The following is a 15,672-nucleotide window of genomic DNA, read 5'->3' on the forward strand; positions in this document are numbered from 1 at the left end:
GGTTGTCTTACTATAAATAAGGGACTGTGTAACATTTTTCTTGGCTACAACCACTGCATAAATTCAATTTAAGAGTTAGGAACAATAAATAACACATCAATTTTACAACTTACTTCTGAAAGAGACCATTTACTTCTGTGTTCTAGAAGATGAATGAGTAGAACCCATAATTCTTTAATGCATGAACACGGGCAGTGGTGACTCATTAATGCTTCAGAAGGCCTGATCTATAGAGAAGAACCAAAATGAGTTCTATAAGACAGAATTTTTTATGTTACATATCTCTCCAAATGTTTTAAAACAATGATTTAGATGACTTAATATTGATGTTCAATTACATAAATTGTTTACAAAAAATGTGCCATTCCATTAATTTTTAAATTAAATTCCCATTCTAAAACCAAAAGTATAGAATGAACTTTATTTTCAACTTCTAAAAAACTTCTGCTGGAATCACTGATGTTCACTACACTTTTTACGTAAAGGGCTAGATAGTAAATATTTCAGGGCGATATAGTCCTTGTCACAAATACTCAACTCTGTCATTATTATGCAACATCAGCCATAAACAACAGCCTTAAAAAAAAGTTGGCCAAGTTCAGTAAAATTTTATTTATAAAACCAGACAGTGAGCTAGACAGGGCCTCAGGGCATTGATTTCCAAACCTTGATCTAATTCATCAGCCACAACAGAAAAACTTCTAGTAAAATGATTAGAAAACAAATTTTAATCCATTGTAAGGCAGACAAAAATTTTTACAAGTCAGAATATTAATACAATTATTGGGGACTTATAAAGGTTAAGCAATTTTAGGTTATACATTTTTTTTAACAAATATATCCTCAATGGCCCTACATAATGCAGAGTATACGCACTGTATTTGCAAGTATAGCTAAACTTCAGAAATTGATTATATAATCACTACTTCACATATACTATATTCATGTTTCTAATGTAATACAAACTAATAAAACATTACTAAACCATATCTGGTTAATCCACTAATTAGTTGTAAAATTATGTACACTAGAATTGAAAGACTTTGATAATACACAGAACATAATCTAAGTTTTAAATAATATAAATCTGGGGCATCTGGGTGGCTCAGTCAGTTGGGCTTCTGACTTCGGCTCAGGTCATGATCTCACGGTTCATGGGTTTGGGCCCCACCTCGGGCTCTGTGCTGACAGCTCAGAGCCTGGAGCCTGCTTCGGATTCTGTCTACCCCTCTCTCTGACTCTCCCCTGCTGGTACTCTCTCTCTCTTTCTCTCTCAAAAATAAACAAACATAGAAAAAAAGAAAAAAAAAAGTATAAATCCAATTTCCTATAAGATTTATGCTAACAATCTGAAATAACCGATAATGATCTACAAATTTCCATTGCTAGAAAATGAGTAGGTACATAACACCTTTAAATCAGTCTGCATAAAACATTCTATTAAATACAATTTAGTAAAAACCTGTGATTTCCCCCATGATTCTAGACCATTTTTGAAAACAATTTCCCTTTACAACTGTCCACTAATTTTAGTTAAGTACTCATTTACTGTATTATGTAACAATACATGTATTATTAAGGGGCTGGAATCTCCTACTGGAACAGAAATTAAATGTCCAGTTATTGTCATAAACATTTTGTTTTTATTTAATTTTGGCAAGATGGAAAAGATTATTTTTTTAAAAAACTCCCTTTGAAACATTAATTTCAGACTGTACTAAATGTTTAACTGAAATTCTTTTCCCAGTCAACTCCCTAATAGTAATAAATATAAAATTAGGAGAACAAGTAAACAATTTCGGTTTAAATTCTTATAAACTACACACATTAAGGAGTACTGCCATTAAGTATCAAAAATACAAATAAACTTTTAAAAAACATTACCTTGTCATACCTGCTGAGTGACAGGCTTATTAAATCACAAAGGAGATTTTCACAATGTTCTTCAAATAGGCTGACATTAGTTAAATTGTCACCTGCCAGATTCATAAACTGATGACCATATATAACCTGTTCTAAAAATGTAACAAAATATATTCTATTTAGAACCACAGTAGATTTTATTAATTCAGAAGGAGGAAAGAAAACTGTAGACCTTTAAACTGACAACAAAACTGTAACACACAGTGTTAAAAGCAAATTCCTTTAGAAATAAAAGTTAAATTTGAGGACAAGTCCCATCTTATATGATCACTGATAAACATTACTTAAGAAAAGTTTTCACTTCTCTCAACTACCACTTGACAAACTTCTCTTTTCTTAATGTGGCAATCTTCAAAAAGCAACAATGCAACATCACTTAAGGAAAAAAAAAGAGGGAAGCACCTAGAAAATCTTTACCAATATTTCTAACCAATAAAGACTTTCAAATATTTTAACAAATGCTGATAAACTAATCACATACAATTGTTTTGTGGTGTGACTAGAGAAAACCAAGGCAACAGATAAGTATACCTTAGAGTACTGCTCTAAGGAAATATTGTTTGAAATACAAAGTCCACATGAGAGAATAAATTAGGTATTTGTATACATCTTTGTATGTTTGTGTGTGTATATATGTAAATGTACACATACATGTATATACATACGTATTTATTAGTTCATTGAAATGCAGGTATTGAGATAATGGATGTCTTCATAACCTAAGTAATTGACAATTTACAAATAAATAATATTTACAGAATACTGCCAAGTTGATGATGGAATCAAAAGATGGCAGAGAACAAGAACGAGAAATAAACAGGCAATATATGAAATAAAAAAGTATTATCCATAATATATGTAAGCTCCTACTAATTTTTTTAAAAAGAAACATCAGTGAAAAGTAATGAATAAAGAAAATATAAAAAACAATAAAATCAGGTAAAGATGTTCAACTTCACTTGTAGTCAGAAAATTACAAAGCAGATTCAATATCATTTTTCATGTATTAGTTGGCAAAAAATAAAAACTGATAAAATCCACTACTGACAAAAGTGTGAGGCAACTGCATGCTCATCAGTAGTGTAAATAAACTGAGGAAACTATACGGAAACTGAGCAGCATTTTCAGTATTAAAGCTGAAGGTGAGGGTGCCTGGGTGCCTTACTCAGTTAAGTGACTGACTCTTGATTTGTGGCTCAGGTTATGATCTCACAGTTCATGGGATCCAGCCCTACACTGGGCTCTGTGCTGACTGAGCACAGCCTGCTTGGGAATCTCTCTCTGCACCTCCCCCCACCCAAAAAAAAAAAAAAAAAGTAAATAAACAAAAAAAAAAAGCTGAATGTATCACTCTAATTCTAAGAATATGTTCTTCAGAATAACTTGTACACATGTTCAAAGATGTATGTGTGTGTATATATATATATACATATATATATACACACACATATATACACAAGGATGTTCTGTGAAATATTATAGTATCAAAAAATGGAAATAACTGAAATATTAAACAGACTTGGCTAAATAAATTATGATAGAGACATAACATACAGCCCTTGAAGGAATAAAGTAGAATTGTATATTCTAATATGAATAGATCTCTAAAAACTGTTAAATAAAACATTACACAGAACATTATGACAATACTAATGGTGGTTAAACAAAGACAAAAATTCTACCCATGAATTTCTATATACGTATACCAACAGACAGTAAGTACGTAAAAACTTTAAAAACCAAGAAAGCACTTATTATCTGTAATTTCAACTCCTGAAACCAGTATCACATTGTATGTTAACTAAAACGAAAAAAAAAAATCACCTGTAATTTAAAAAAATAAAAGTTGAGATAAAAAAAGAACGTAAATTAGAAATTCATAAACTTACTCAATTTTTCACCAAGCATGTGAAGAATTTCTAGCACCAGCCAATGGATATCTAAGTGAAGATGTAATAAATGCCATGATGGTGGATAAAGCTGTGAATGACATGATCATCTGTGACTGAGAATTCATAGCACATTACTAGGTATTTTATACCATGTCACAACACTCTTCTATAAGCATAAGGAGAAAGAACCAATTAACCTACCCACTACTCAAAAGCTCAGGGAAAAACTTTGTCTTGTTCTTTGGAGGATTCTTTCACTGGAGATCTTTGAAAGCCTATTTTCATCTGACGGTTTAGGACAGACTCACCTTGGGGCTGCTCAAAAGACTTATATTAAAGGTCCCTTCCAATCAGTCTCTGATTTTACTATAGCTGCAAGGCAGTAAAATAATTTTTTAACCACTTATTTTCATAAACTTGTTTTAGACTTTCCTATAAAAGATTTTAACAGGAGAACTTTAGACTATCATGCAGAGCCTACTGAGATGCCCATTAAGAAACTGAAGTTAAAAGCAGTGAAGAAATTTACCTTTCATCTCATGCATTAAGATTCAAATCTTATTGTGATTCAAAAGCCAGTGGCCTTAACTACTATGCTGTAGCAGGGTTTTCAATAACCTCCCACCAGCCAACACTTGGTATTATCTTAAAAATAAATACAATATACATGTTCTATTAAAAGAACAATGAAGGAGCACCTGGCTGGCTCAGTTGGTAGAACTTGAGACTTTTGATCTCAGGGTTGTCAGTTCGAGCCCCATATTGGGTGTAGGGATTACTTTTAAAAAAAAAATCTTTAAGAAAAAAGAGAACAAGGAAGAATTACAGACAAGGACTTATCAACTATGCAAACAAAATAAAATGCTATACTAATAAAACAGTATTGGCTCAGGAATAGATAATAAACAAAAATAAACAAACAGAAAAAATAGGCAAAAGAGAAACAGATAAACCTGGTCTCTTAAATCAGTGGGGAGAGCATGGGCCATTCAATAAAAGTCTGTTTATTAACTTATTTGTAAGAAACTAAAGTTAGATTTCTCACCTGACAGCATATTTTTAAAAAGGGAGATGAATTAAAAAGATAAATGTTAAAAAAGTATGTTTTTAATAGTATAGAGATGATACACAAGAAAAACCAGACAGAGATAACTATATACAAAACTTAAACCATCTACCTAGCAAGGCAGCTTAATTGTTAAGAAAACTGATGAAAATACCTACAATACGTAATACCCATATCTCTAATAAAAAAGTATCTCTAATAAAAAGTTCCCAGAAAATAATAAAAGATGCTTAATTGAAAATAGCAATTAAATCAACATTTCTCACGTATAAGATAGGTAAAATGCAAAAATACAGCTTGGAAGATATTTTATTAATATATTTTTGCTGTTACTTCAGAAAATAACAGTATTTTAGTGACTGATACTTTTGTTTACATGTTGAAGACTACATTACCTTGCTTTAAAAATTCAGTCTTCTGATCTTCAAATAACCTTTCTTTTCATGTTTGCCTAATTAAAAAGCCTATGAAAGGCAAAACCTAGTTTCAGAACCTTTACAGTCTTTATTTCTGCTGCTAGATAAATTATTTTTATTTTCTTGAGCACTTGATGAATATTCAGAATATAAAAACCAGTCCAATTTATATAGACCAAAATGAAGGAAAAATATCCCTCCTTCCATAATCTACCCATGAATTTTTATTAAGTGACATGATTAAAAGCAATTTCCTATTTGCTTTCTACAGATTTAGACATACTAACCTGGGAATTCAGCAGGGACTCTATTTACTTTAATATTACATATATTGGTCCCTGATAAGAAGAGTGCATTTTTTTGTTGTTATATTTCAAAGAAATATATAAACATTTATTTGTACATTACATTCTGGCAAAGTCAAATTCCTAAAAATGTTATTCAAACTGTTAAGTGTCAGAATGAAAGAAGTTGAGAGTTCAGGGAATCGATGGGGAATTACAATTTTCCATTCACATAAGCTCACATTTTCCTATGAAGAACTTGTTAATTACATCTATAAACTGGGTCATGCTATCAGCACAAATTTTTAAAAACCAATTTTAGGGGCACCAAGGTGGTTCAGTCAGTTAAGCGTCTGACTTTGTCTCAGGTCATGATCTCACAGTTCGTTAGTTCGAGCCCCATGTCAGACTCTGTGCTGAACGCTTGCTTGGAGCCTGGAGCCTACTTCGGATTCTGTGTCTCCTTCTCTCTCTGCCCCTCACCCACTCATGCTCTCTTACTCTGTCTCTCAAAAATAAATAAATGTAAAAAAAAAAAAAATTAAAAACCAAACTTCAGGCGCCCCTGGGTGGCTCAGTCCGTTGAGTTCAGCTCAGGTCATGATCTCACTGTGTTAGGATCCAGCCCGAGTCAGGATCTGCACTGATGGCTAAGAGCCTTCTAAGATTCTGTCTCTTCTGCCCCATCATGTTCACGGGTGGTGAGCATGCCTGTGCACTCTCTCAAAATAAATAAACTTAAAAAAAAACCCAAAAAACAACACACAAAACTCCAAACTTCAGTAGGATGAGTACCACAGGTAGAAGAAAAGGGCACAGTCAAATCAATCTTAATCATTTTTCAGAAAGGTTCCAAAGGTAAGAACAGACATAATGATGTGGTTTTGAAAGTGTAACTTGCATAAGGTGATCCTGAATCTTACTATAATATAAACTAGGGTTTCCCCAAGTCTTTATCAATGGGAAAAATGGTAAAAAAATTTTAAAAATAGAGGTTATTTGGTTTGAAACTTTTACACATTTGCATGTTATAAACTGGAATTGAAAACAGCTATCAATGGGGCACCTGGGTGGCTCAGTCGGTTAAGCATTCAACTTCGGCTCAAGTCATGATCTCACGGTTCATGGGTTCGAGTCCTGCATCAGGCTCTGTGCTCACAGCTAGCCCAGAGCCTGGAGCCTGTTTTGGATTCTGTGTCTTCCTCTCTCTCTGACCCTCCCCTGTTCACACTGTCTCTCTCTCTCTCAAAAATAAATAACATTTAAAAAAAAAAAGAAAACAACTATCACTGATTCAGTGCATATTATATCCTAAGCACTTTATTTAATTTTAATTTATTTAATGGTCCTAAATTAACTCTAGGAAGCTTTATCAGTTATACAATGGGAAGATCGAGTCAAGAGGTGTTACTTGCCCAATGGCACATAATTAAAAGAGGAGCCAGAATTTCAACTCAGGGAGTCTGGTTCCTGGGTTGCACTCTTGACTAGTTTCCCTTTCTTGAATGAATATTCTTTGTGTGAAGGAAAATCTGATGATTTAAAAATTAAATGAAACATGTCAAACCTTAATCTGGTTTTGATTTACAAATGCTCCTGGATTAATACTGGGAAGTTCAGATAGATGTCCAACATATAAGAGTAATCCATGAAGTTCATCCACCAACACAGAGGGAAGTTGTGCCTCCAAAGTCTCATAGGGATAGACAGGATCATGACTCTCAGCATTCTGTACTTTCAGGTACCTAAAAAACAATTACATACAATAAACAACAAGTCTGGATAAATGCGCACTCAGAAAATCATGCAGTGATCAAAATACTCTTTTGATGTCCTACCTAAAGATGAAAACTTTAACATAATGAAGAAATGTCACGCACTGCTGTCTAATATTGTCTGCTTTGCTGTGTAGGATTGATATCTTCCCTGAAACCAAAATAGATAAGCGTTATCATAGTTTATATAATCGATCAGTGGACAGTGACGAAAAAAAATTTTTGTAAGCCATGCAAGCAGTAATTCATCATTTGCAATTTCATCCCTTTAGAATTCATCACTATCATACATTCTGATCCTCCCCCAAAATAATTACTACTTCCTGCTCCCTGGATTTAACTTACCTCAGTGATTTTTGTCTATACAGTTGTCTCTACCTGGAACTTTCTGTCCCCAAAACTTTCACCTACCTATTTTCTCCCTCATCTTTGTAGACCCAGACCTGGCATCACTCTGTGTTACGCATATTAACAGATGAAGCCCCTGGCTCCACAGCAGCTTATACAGGCCACTGTTACTACACTTTTCCATTTACCAAATTGATCTACGCTTGTGTGTCTGTATATCCTACCAGCTGCAGACTCCTCAGCAGCATATTTTTCCACTTTGATTCATCATCACCTGACATAGTACCTGGCATGAAGCAGGGACTCGGGTGATAAAAAATACTCAACATTTACTGAGCACATACTGAGAAAACAAAACAAAACAGCCCTGACAGGTCAATGATGTTCCCTACTAAAATTAAAGTTTTCATAAAATATCTACAATAATCAGACAAGGCTACTCTGTGATTATGATGAAACAAGACAAAAACAAAACCTGTTTGTAATCATGTCTAGATACAGAAACAAGGCACGATGCAATCACAGAAAAAAGAAAATACAAACTATTCTCCTCTTGCAGATAACATGACTATTGCTTCTTTACTAATTAGAACCCTCTCTAGCCTTTCTGTGTCCCACATCCTTGACAAAAATTAACATATTTAATTCAAGACACTGTCCACGTTCTTAACAGCAGCCAATCCAAAATAAAGTCCAAGTCCCCTTAAATTCAACTCCAAATCAGCCAAGAGAGAGCCCTCCATACTCTCTCCGAAAAGCCACAACTGTTCCTCATGTGTACTTCCTTCTTGTTTCAGTAACCTACTCAACTTTTCATTGACCAAAGGTGTGTTCCAGGTGATCTTTAATTGGTGGGCATCAACAGATGTTAGCCTAAGCCCTTCGTATGCATTATATCATTTAATCCTCAGAAAACTCAATGAGGTGGCAACGAGTATACGGTGTGAGACCAAGAGTTAACTAGGGTTGGAACCCAGGCAGACCACAGTGCCACAATTCTAATGACTATACTATACCAAAATTGACAAAAAGAAGTAGTTAGCCTGCACTAAAATATACTGTCCTTCAATTATCTTCACTCCCTTCACTATACTGAATGCTCCAAATCAGTAATCCGTTAAATATCAAAAACAAACAAACAGAAAAAAGACAACACCATGAAGTCTGGAGATTTCTTTTATAAGTTCTCCATCCCACTCCCCACCCTCAAAGCAATTTGCTAATTCACTTCAGAAATGTTTACTCTTAAATCAATTTTATCACAGATATGGAAAAAATACTATAAATCTCAGCTACAACAAAATTTAAGTGTTACAGTTTTTCTGAACACTAAACACTATTCTAAATCCCTAACCTAATGGTCCTTCCTCCATATTATTAAAATATCCCAATAATGCATCCCACAGATGTACAATTCACTGTAATAGGAATACCATTCCTTTTTCCCATTAAATATTTAAAACTTACCAAAATCACAGCTGGCCTGTAATAAGGTTTCCAAGTTGTATAGCCGTTGCCTAATTTAAAAAATTTAAGGTGAGAGTTAATTTCATCACAGTTTAAAACATGTAACAGTTACAGAGATAATGTTTCCAAACCTATTACACAGCTTTAGTACTGCATAGCCTCTCATTTATGATGTTTAAAACACTTTGTGAATGTTTATTCAGATAGTGAATACTATGAAAAGAAAGAACATGCCCTTGTCTGGCCTTCCAAAAAATATCTATTAAAAGCTACATGTATGTATATATAATTATAAATACCACAGGTTTTACTATCAATGAGATACTGTATATACTCAAAAGTTAATGATACTTATATAAAAATCCTAGGTTAACAGTTATATAATGAAACGTTAAATTGTATCAGACATTTCTACAATAGGAGTTTAGAAAAGGAACAGAATAACTTATACTGGAGTTATCAAGGAAAGCTGTATTTATGATGTCTCTGCTTAATTCCTGAAACTAATCTCCTGTCATTCTTCATTTTTTTTTTTTAATGTTTATTTATTTATTTTGAGAGAGAGCATGTGTGCCAACAGGGGAGGGACAGAGAGAGGAGTGAGAGAGAATTGCAAGCAGGCTCTGAGCAGTCAGTGGAGCGCTGAATGCAGGGCTCAAACTCACAAACTACCGGATCATGACCTGAGCCGAACACTTAACAGACTAAGCCACCCCGGTGCCCCAAAAAATGCTTATTGAAATATTTAAGAGTGAGATAATATAATGCCTGGCATCTGCTAAATATACTTAAACCAAAAAAAGAGGGAAAGGAATAGATGCAGGAAATGCAATTAAAATCTTGATGTTTACTGCCACTGAAGGAGGATATGTGAAGGTTTATTATAGTAGCACTTCTACATTTGTGTACTTTGAAAATTTCATTAAAATTTTTAATGTCCAAATTAATCATATTAATTAACTACATTACTATCATACAGTCTGAAAGACAAAGTCGGAGTTCATTCTCTAAAACACAAGATTTATGAAATTTTGAAATTTTATGAAAGATTATGACAATTCAGCAAAAGTAATATTTCAGTTTGCTTCCAAAATATAATATAGTTCAAAGACTTAAATATTTGTCTTAAAAACTCAATGTCAAATATAGAAGAATAAAAAGTCTGAGAAAGAATGAAGACTCACTAAAACACAACAAAAAACACCCCAAAACTCATTAAAATCACCGCTCCATCAAACATTACTACTTGACTGTTGTACTGATAAGATAATCAAGAGCAACAGAACAATTCTACAGGTGCTTTTGTAATAGGGATATTTGCAATCATCCAGCAAAGAAACTTACAAAACTGAATAGCAGCTACACTCAGAGGCATACCTGAATAAAAAACAAAACAAAACATACCTGAATAAATGGAAGAGCACTCTAGATGAATTCACTAATGCTGTTTCAGTAACCCACTGAATGCCAAATATTTCCACTGTATCTTCCTCGAAATTAGTTGGTAAAGGATCAAGATTCAAAATTAATCTGAAAGGAAAACTGATTTAATCTCATAAAAAGTACGCTAAATCCCATACTATAGCACGATGTTTTTGTCAGTATATAAATCCATTTTGACCACGAAATGTTGACAGTAATGTCATAAAGTCATGATATGCCTCGATACCTTACATATTCAGGAATACTACATTTAGGCTGTATGAAAAATTCAGTCAAATATAGTGATTTAAAAAAAAAGCACAAAGCACAATGTAACTTAGGGAAAAATATCAAAAAGAAATCTAAGGAAGATACTTTTGCCTATGATCTTAAGTGAAGAATTTCATTCTCTGAGGGGACATTGTATTTTTAAAACAGCTAAAAGTTACTCTGAGCCATGTGTGGAGCATAATCAAACTGAGTAATCTCTTTTAAAGTCTCAGACAAGGAACAACTATAAAATCAACAAAAATGGTTTCCTTTCTGACTGAAATTGCTTCAGTAGGTACTCCCAAAATATTTCAGTAACTGCAGTTGTACTGCAATTTGTGTACATTTGCCCAAGGCAAGAACTTTGAAGAACATTCCTGTGAACTTACACAATCTGGCATATTTATTTAAAAGTTAAAACAAAAATAAATCTCTAAGACTTCTGTGCATAGATACACAGAATTAGAAAGAACTGGGGCAACAACAACAAAAAATGTGCATGCCTAATTTAAGAATTACTGTGAAGCTCCATGATATTACTTCATGTTTTAGAGGGTTATACCATTTAAAAAGCCCACTAGTTCAGAATTCACTTTAAAAAGGAAATTAGTAGCCAGCTTCCTACCCAAAAGTTGAGGTAGCAGTGAAGAAAACATAGGTAGCAAGAACTTCTCAATATCCCAAAATCTTTTTGGTATGCTCCGACCAGGAAACCGACAACAGAACTGACAGCCTGAACCCATGTGATATACTAAACCGATTTATAAAAACATGGCCTGAACATCTAAGTTTAACAGACTGAAATCATAATCAAGGAACATTCCTCACACACTGCCGAGAAATCTGATAAGGGAAAGATCAAGTCTCAGATTTTTTACCCACCGCTTAATGGCTCCGCTAGAAAGGTAGGACTCCACAGAAAAATGATTTCCTCCTCCTCGGTTGTCAAAACCACAGGAAAAACAAGGAGGTTTGCACCATTCTGTCCCCAGCTCCAGTTCCAAGCTGTCGGTCAGGAACGTCGGCGAGGCGGAATAGTTATCCATTATTTACTTCCTGTCCTGAAATGTTTGGGATTCATAATTATCATTCAGGACTCCAAAGAAATGGTGATGAGATTCCAGGAGGTGGGGCCAAGAGACTGATGGTGACCTCCTAAAATTCTCAAAACGTCCCCCCACGCCCATAGAAAAAAAAACAAAACAAAACCCGAGAAGCCAATTCCTCCACAACTCTCCCCACACCGACACCCCGATATAAAGGCTGTCAGAACTTAGAACGCTCCCCCGACTGGCTGAGGCAGGAACTTCGTATCTGTCCTCTGGGTCGGACTCTGCAGCCGAAACAGAGAGAAAAGAAAGGTCTGCAGGACAGATCCAGCTTAAACTCCCGACTCCGCCTGGACCGGCGCAGCCCGCTACACTACCAAACCGCGCTGAGCCAGTTTCCCCAGAGCCGTGGAAAAGCCCCCTTGCACTCTCCGGAGAGGATCAGGACCGCCAGGCGCCTAGCTTTAGTCCTCCCCGCGGGGAGGCAAGTCCCGCCAGCGCAGGCCGGACACAGACCGACGGAAGCCGGTGCCCTGAGCACCCGGCCGTCCCTCGTTTGGTTCGCGGCTTACCTGCACACACTATAGGTGCCGGAGATCCGCCCCCAGCTGCCGGGACTACAATCCCGGCGTCGGTGAGGTCTAAATCAGACGCAGGCGAAATTCCCGCCACCGCGGGCCCGCGCTCAGGAAGGGCGGGGCCGCGGCGCACTCCGCGCCGGAGGTCCGCTCGTGACGTCTCCGCCGGACCCGCCGGCGCTCCTCGAGTTCTCGCGAGAATCAGTCTGCCTAGGACTCAAAACGGCGAGGTGCTTTTGCTTTTTTTAATGAGTGCGTGCGTGTAGCTTCAAGCGTTCCTTTGGCTGGAAGGTGGGGCCTCATGGGGCAACGAAACCGGTACGGAGGCTAGGTGAGCAGGGCCTAGAGACAGCTGAGTTTTCTTCGGGCAGGACCCAATAAGGAGTATTGCTCAAGTGAGTCGGAAGCGGGTGTCTCATTCACACCTAGAGCCGCTCGGTAATCACTTCTTGCCGCGCTAGTGCCCGCAACTCCTTTGTTGAGATCGAGGATGCCTATTGTTAATGGTTTCTGGGCAAGACTTGTGCAAAAGTAAGGCTAATCCAGCGTAGAGAAGCACTGAATAGGTTAGATGGTCCTTGCTTTCTCTATACAACTGTTGCTCTCCTTATTTGCAATACATCTGGACAGGTTTAAGTCGCTTAAACCTGGTCGCTCTTGTAAAGGTATAGCCCATGTGCAGCATTTTTATCTTTTGAAAGTATTCTTTAAAATCTACTTAGAAGACTTTCCAGTATAAATTAGAGATAACACTTTAGGCGTATCACTGACTTCAGATTTGAGAAAAACATGAGAATTGCTCATTCATAGGTCTTATAATTTTGAGGGTTCCCCATTACTCCAGAATAGTTTGTCCTGTGATTAATTCCTACACAGAGAGCCTATCAAACCAAATAATGCAAATTTTCTAAGGAATGGGATGAGGTGGGGAGAAAAACACAACATGACCTCTATTCTGACTGCAGCCTAGGGATACTGTGATGGGTGTTATGTCCATTTTGTTCAGACAATGTGCCCTGAGACTTGATGCTTTATTGGGTACCAATGCACGTCTTTTATGGTCTATGTGGAGTTCTAACATGACACATAGTGTCATCTACCACAATCCCTAGGAAATCGTGCCTAGTTATGAGAATATTGGGCCCTGGCACTGTGTTTAGGAGAATTGGGTCAACTGATAATCATTATTATTTCTTCCTTTAATCAAAACATTCAGATAGATTCCTTTTTCCTTTTTCAAGCGTCTGATGAGTGATCAACTTGGTTGAACCAGTGAGTAGAATGAGAAGAACCAAAGAAGTTCTCTAATAATTTAAGCTAGTCCTGTAATGCATATCAGTAGGAATCCCCAACAAGTTAATAGCATACTGAAGAGATTTGGGAAAAGAGGGATTACCAGAGCCCAAGGAGACATACTGCTGTAGGAGACAGCAACCTACCTGAGGAACATAGTACTATCAACCTGCAACCCAGAAGGGAGGAGCTGGAAGGATTAAGCATCCAAACCACTTTCCCTCCACACTTCAATGTCCAACTGGAGTTTTTCATTGGCTAAAGCCAACCTAAAAACAGGGGGCAAGCATGTAATCTATAAGGTTCAGGCTCCTAGGATGGAATCCAGGCTGAAGAAGGATAGAGAGTGAATCTGACAGAAAGGGGTAAATTTTATCCAAAAGACGTAACAATACTAAAGATGTAACAGAGCTTTAATATATATAAAGAGAAAAATATTATTACTTATAGGTGAAATACCCAAATCAATAATTGCAGACTGCAACACTTCTCTCTCTCTAATTGGTGGAACAAGTAGAAAAAAACTTATATAGACTTGAATAGTACTACCAACCAGCTTGACCTAATTGGTAGATTTGTAGGTGATTTAACCTAACAATAGCAGAGCACACACTTTACAAGTGCACATGGAATATTGACTAAGGTAGACCATATTCTTTGCAAGAAATCAAATGTTATCAACTTTAAAAGATTGAAATGATACAAAGTATATTGTCTGACCAAAATGAAATTAACCTAGAAACAAATAACGGAAAGATATCTGAGATAAATCTCTCACTATTTGGACATTAACATTTATGATTAATCCATGGATCAAAGAAGAAATCACTAGAGAGTGAAAAAATATTTTGAATTAAATGATATGAAAGCATAGTAATTTTTTTTATTTTAACTGCTTACGTTAGAGAAGAAAAAAGTTCAATTATTTAAATTTCTAAAGAAACTAGAAAAAAACAGCAAAATAAAACCAAATCAAGCAAAATGAAGGAAATAAAGAGAAGGAAAAAATGGAATGAAACAGAAAAATAGAGGAAATAAATGCAATCAAAAGGTGATTCTTTGAAAAGATCAGTTTAATTGATATACTTTTTAGCCAAAGAGATCAAGAATAAGAGAGAAAATACAAATTACTAATACTGAGAATTAAAGATCTGTCATCACTACAGACTTGACAGACATTATAAGGATATGGATATTAACATATTTTTTATGCCAACAGCTATGGATGAAGTGGACAAATTCTTTGAAAGACACCAACTGCTGAAGCTCACAAAAGAAGAAAAAGAAAACCTGAATGGCTCTATATCCATCATTTTAATTTTAACTTTTAAAAAACTTCTGGGGCACCTGAATGACTCAGTCACTTGAGTGTTGGCTCTTGATTTCGTGCAGGTCATGATCTCACAGTTCCTTGTGGAGTTCTGCACTATTGGCACAGAGCCTCCTTAGGATTCTCTCTCCCTCTCTCTGTCCCTCCCTTCATGTGTTGCTTGCTCTCTCTCAAAATAATAAATGTAAAAACAAAAACAAAAAACCATCTCTGGGGAGCCTGGCTGACTCAGTAGGAGGAACATGTGACCCTTTATATTGAGGTTGTGAGTTCAAGCCCTATGTTGGTTGTAGAGATTACTTAAATAAATAAAACAAAATGAAAAAACTCCTTTCTCTCTCTTTATCACATACCACACATACATAGTTTTTTCAAGGAACATTCCAGGATCAATGGCTTTACCGTTGAATTCTCCCAAACATTTAGGAAAGGATTAATACTGATTCTCTATTAACTCTTCCAGAAAGTTGAAGAAGATGAAATACTTCAAAACTCATTTAATGTGGCCAACATTATACTGATATCAAAACTTCACAAAGAAAATTACAATCCAGTATCA

General features: G+C 35.7%; 1 protein-coding gene across 2 annotated transcripts in view; it reads right to left on the bottom strand.

Moving 5' to 3' along the window:
• MMS22L (MMS22 like, DNA repair protein) overlaps positions 1–12,586 on the bottom strand; it is a 116,259-nt gene extending 103,673 nt beyond the window's left edge. For both annotated transcript variants that reach the window (XM_039220432.1, XM_039220433.1), the window contains exons 1-9: positions 12,485–12,586; positions 11,746–11,924; positions 10,576–10,701; positions 9,172–9,221; positions 7,420–7,507; positions 7,149–7,326; positions 3,813–3,903; positions 1,885–2,015; positions 114–227 (exon numbers count right to left, since the gene is read on the bottom strand). In XM_039220432.1, the coding sequence (XP_039076363.1) occupies positions 114–227; positions 1,885–2,015; positions 3,813–3,903; positions 7,149–7,326; positions 7,420–7,507; positions 9,172–9,221; positions 10,576–10,701; positions 11,746–11,909 (942 nt within the window). In that variant the 5' untranslated portion in view covers positions 11,910–11,924; positions 12,485–12,586. The remainder of the gene's footprint in view (positions 1–113; positions 228–1,884; positions 2,016–3,812; positions 3,904–7,148; positions 7,327–7,419; positions 7,508–9,171; positions 9,222–10,575; positions 10,702–11,745; positions 11,925–12,484) is intronic.
• Positions 12,587–15,672: the final 3,086 nt, after the last annotated feature.

The sequence above is a fragment of the Hyaena hyaena genome, unplaced genomic scaffold, assembly GCF_003009895.1.
Source record: "Hyaena hyaena isolate Hyena2069 unplaced genomic scaffold, ASM300989v1 scaffold_887, whole genome shotgun sequence".
Lineage (NCBI taxonomy): Eukaryota > Metazoa > Chordata > Mammalia > Carnivora > Hyaenidae > Hyaena > Hyaena hyaena.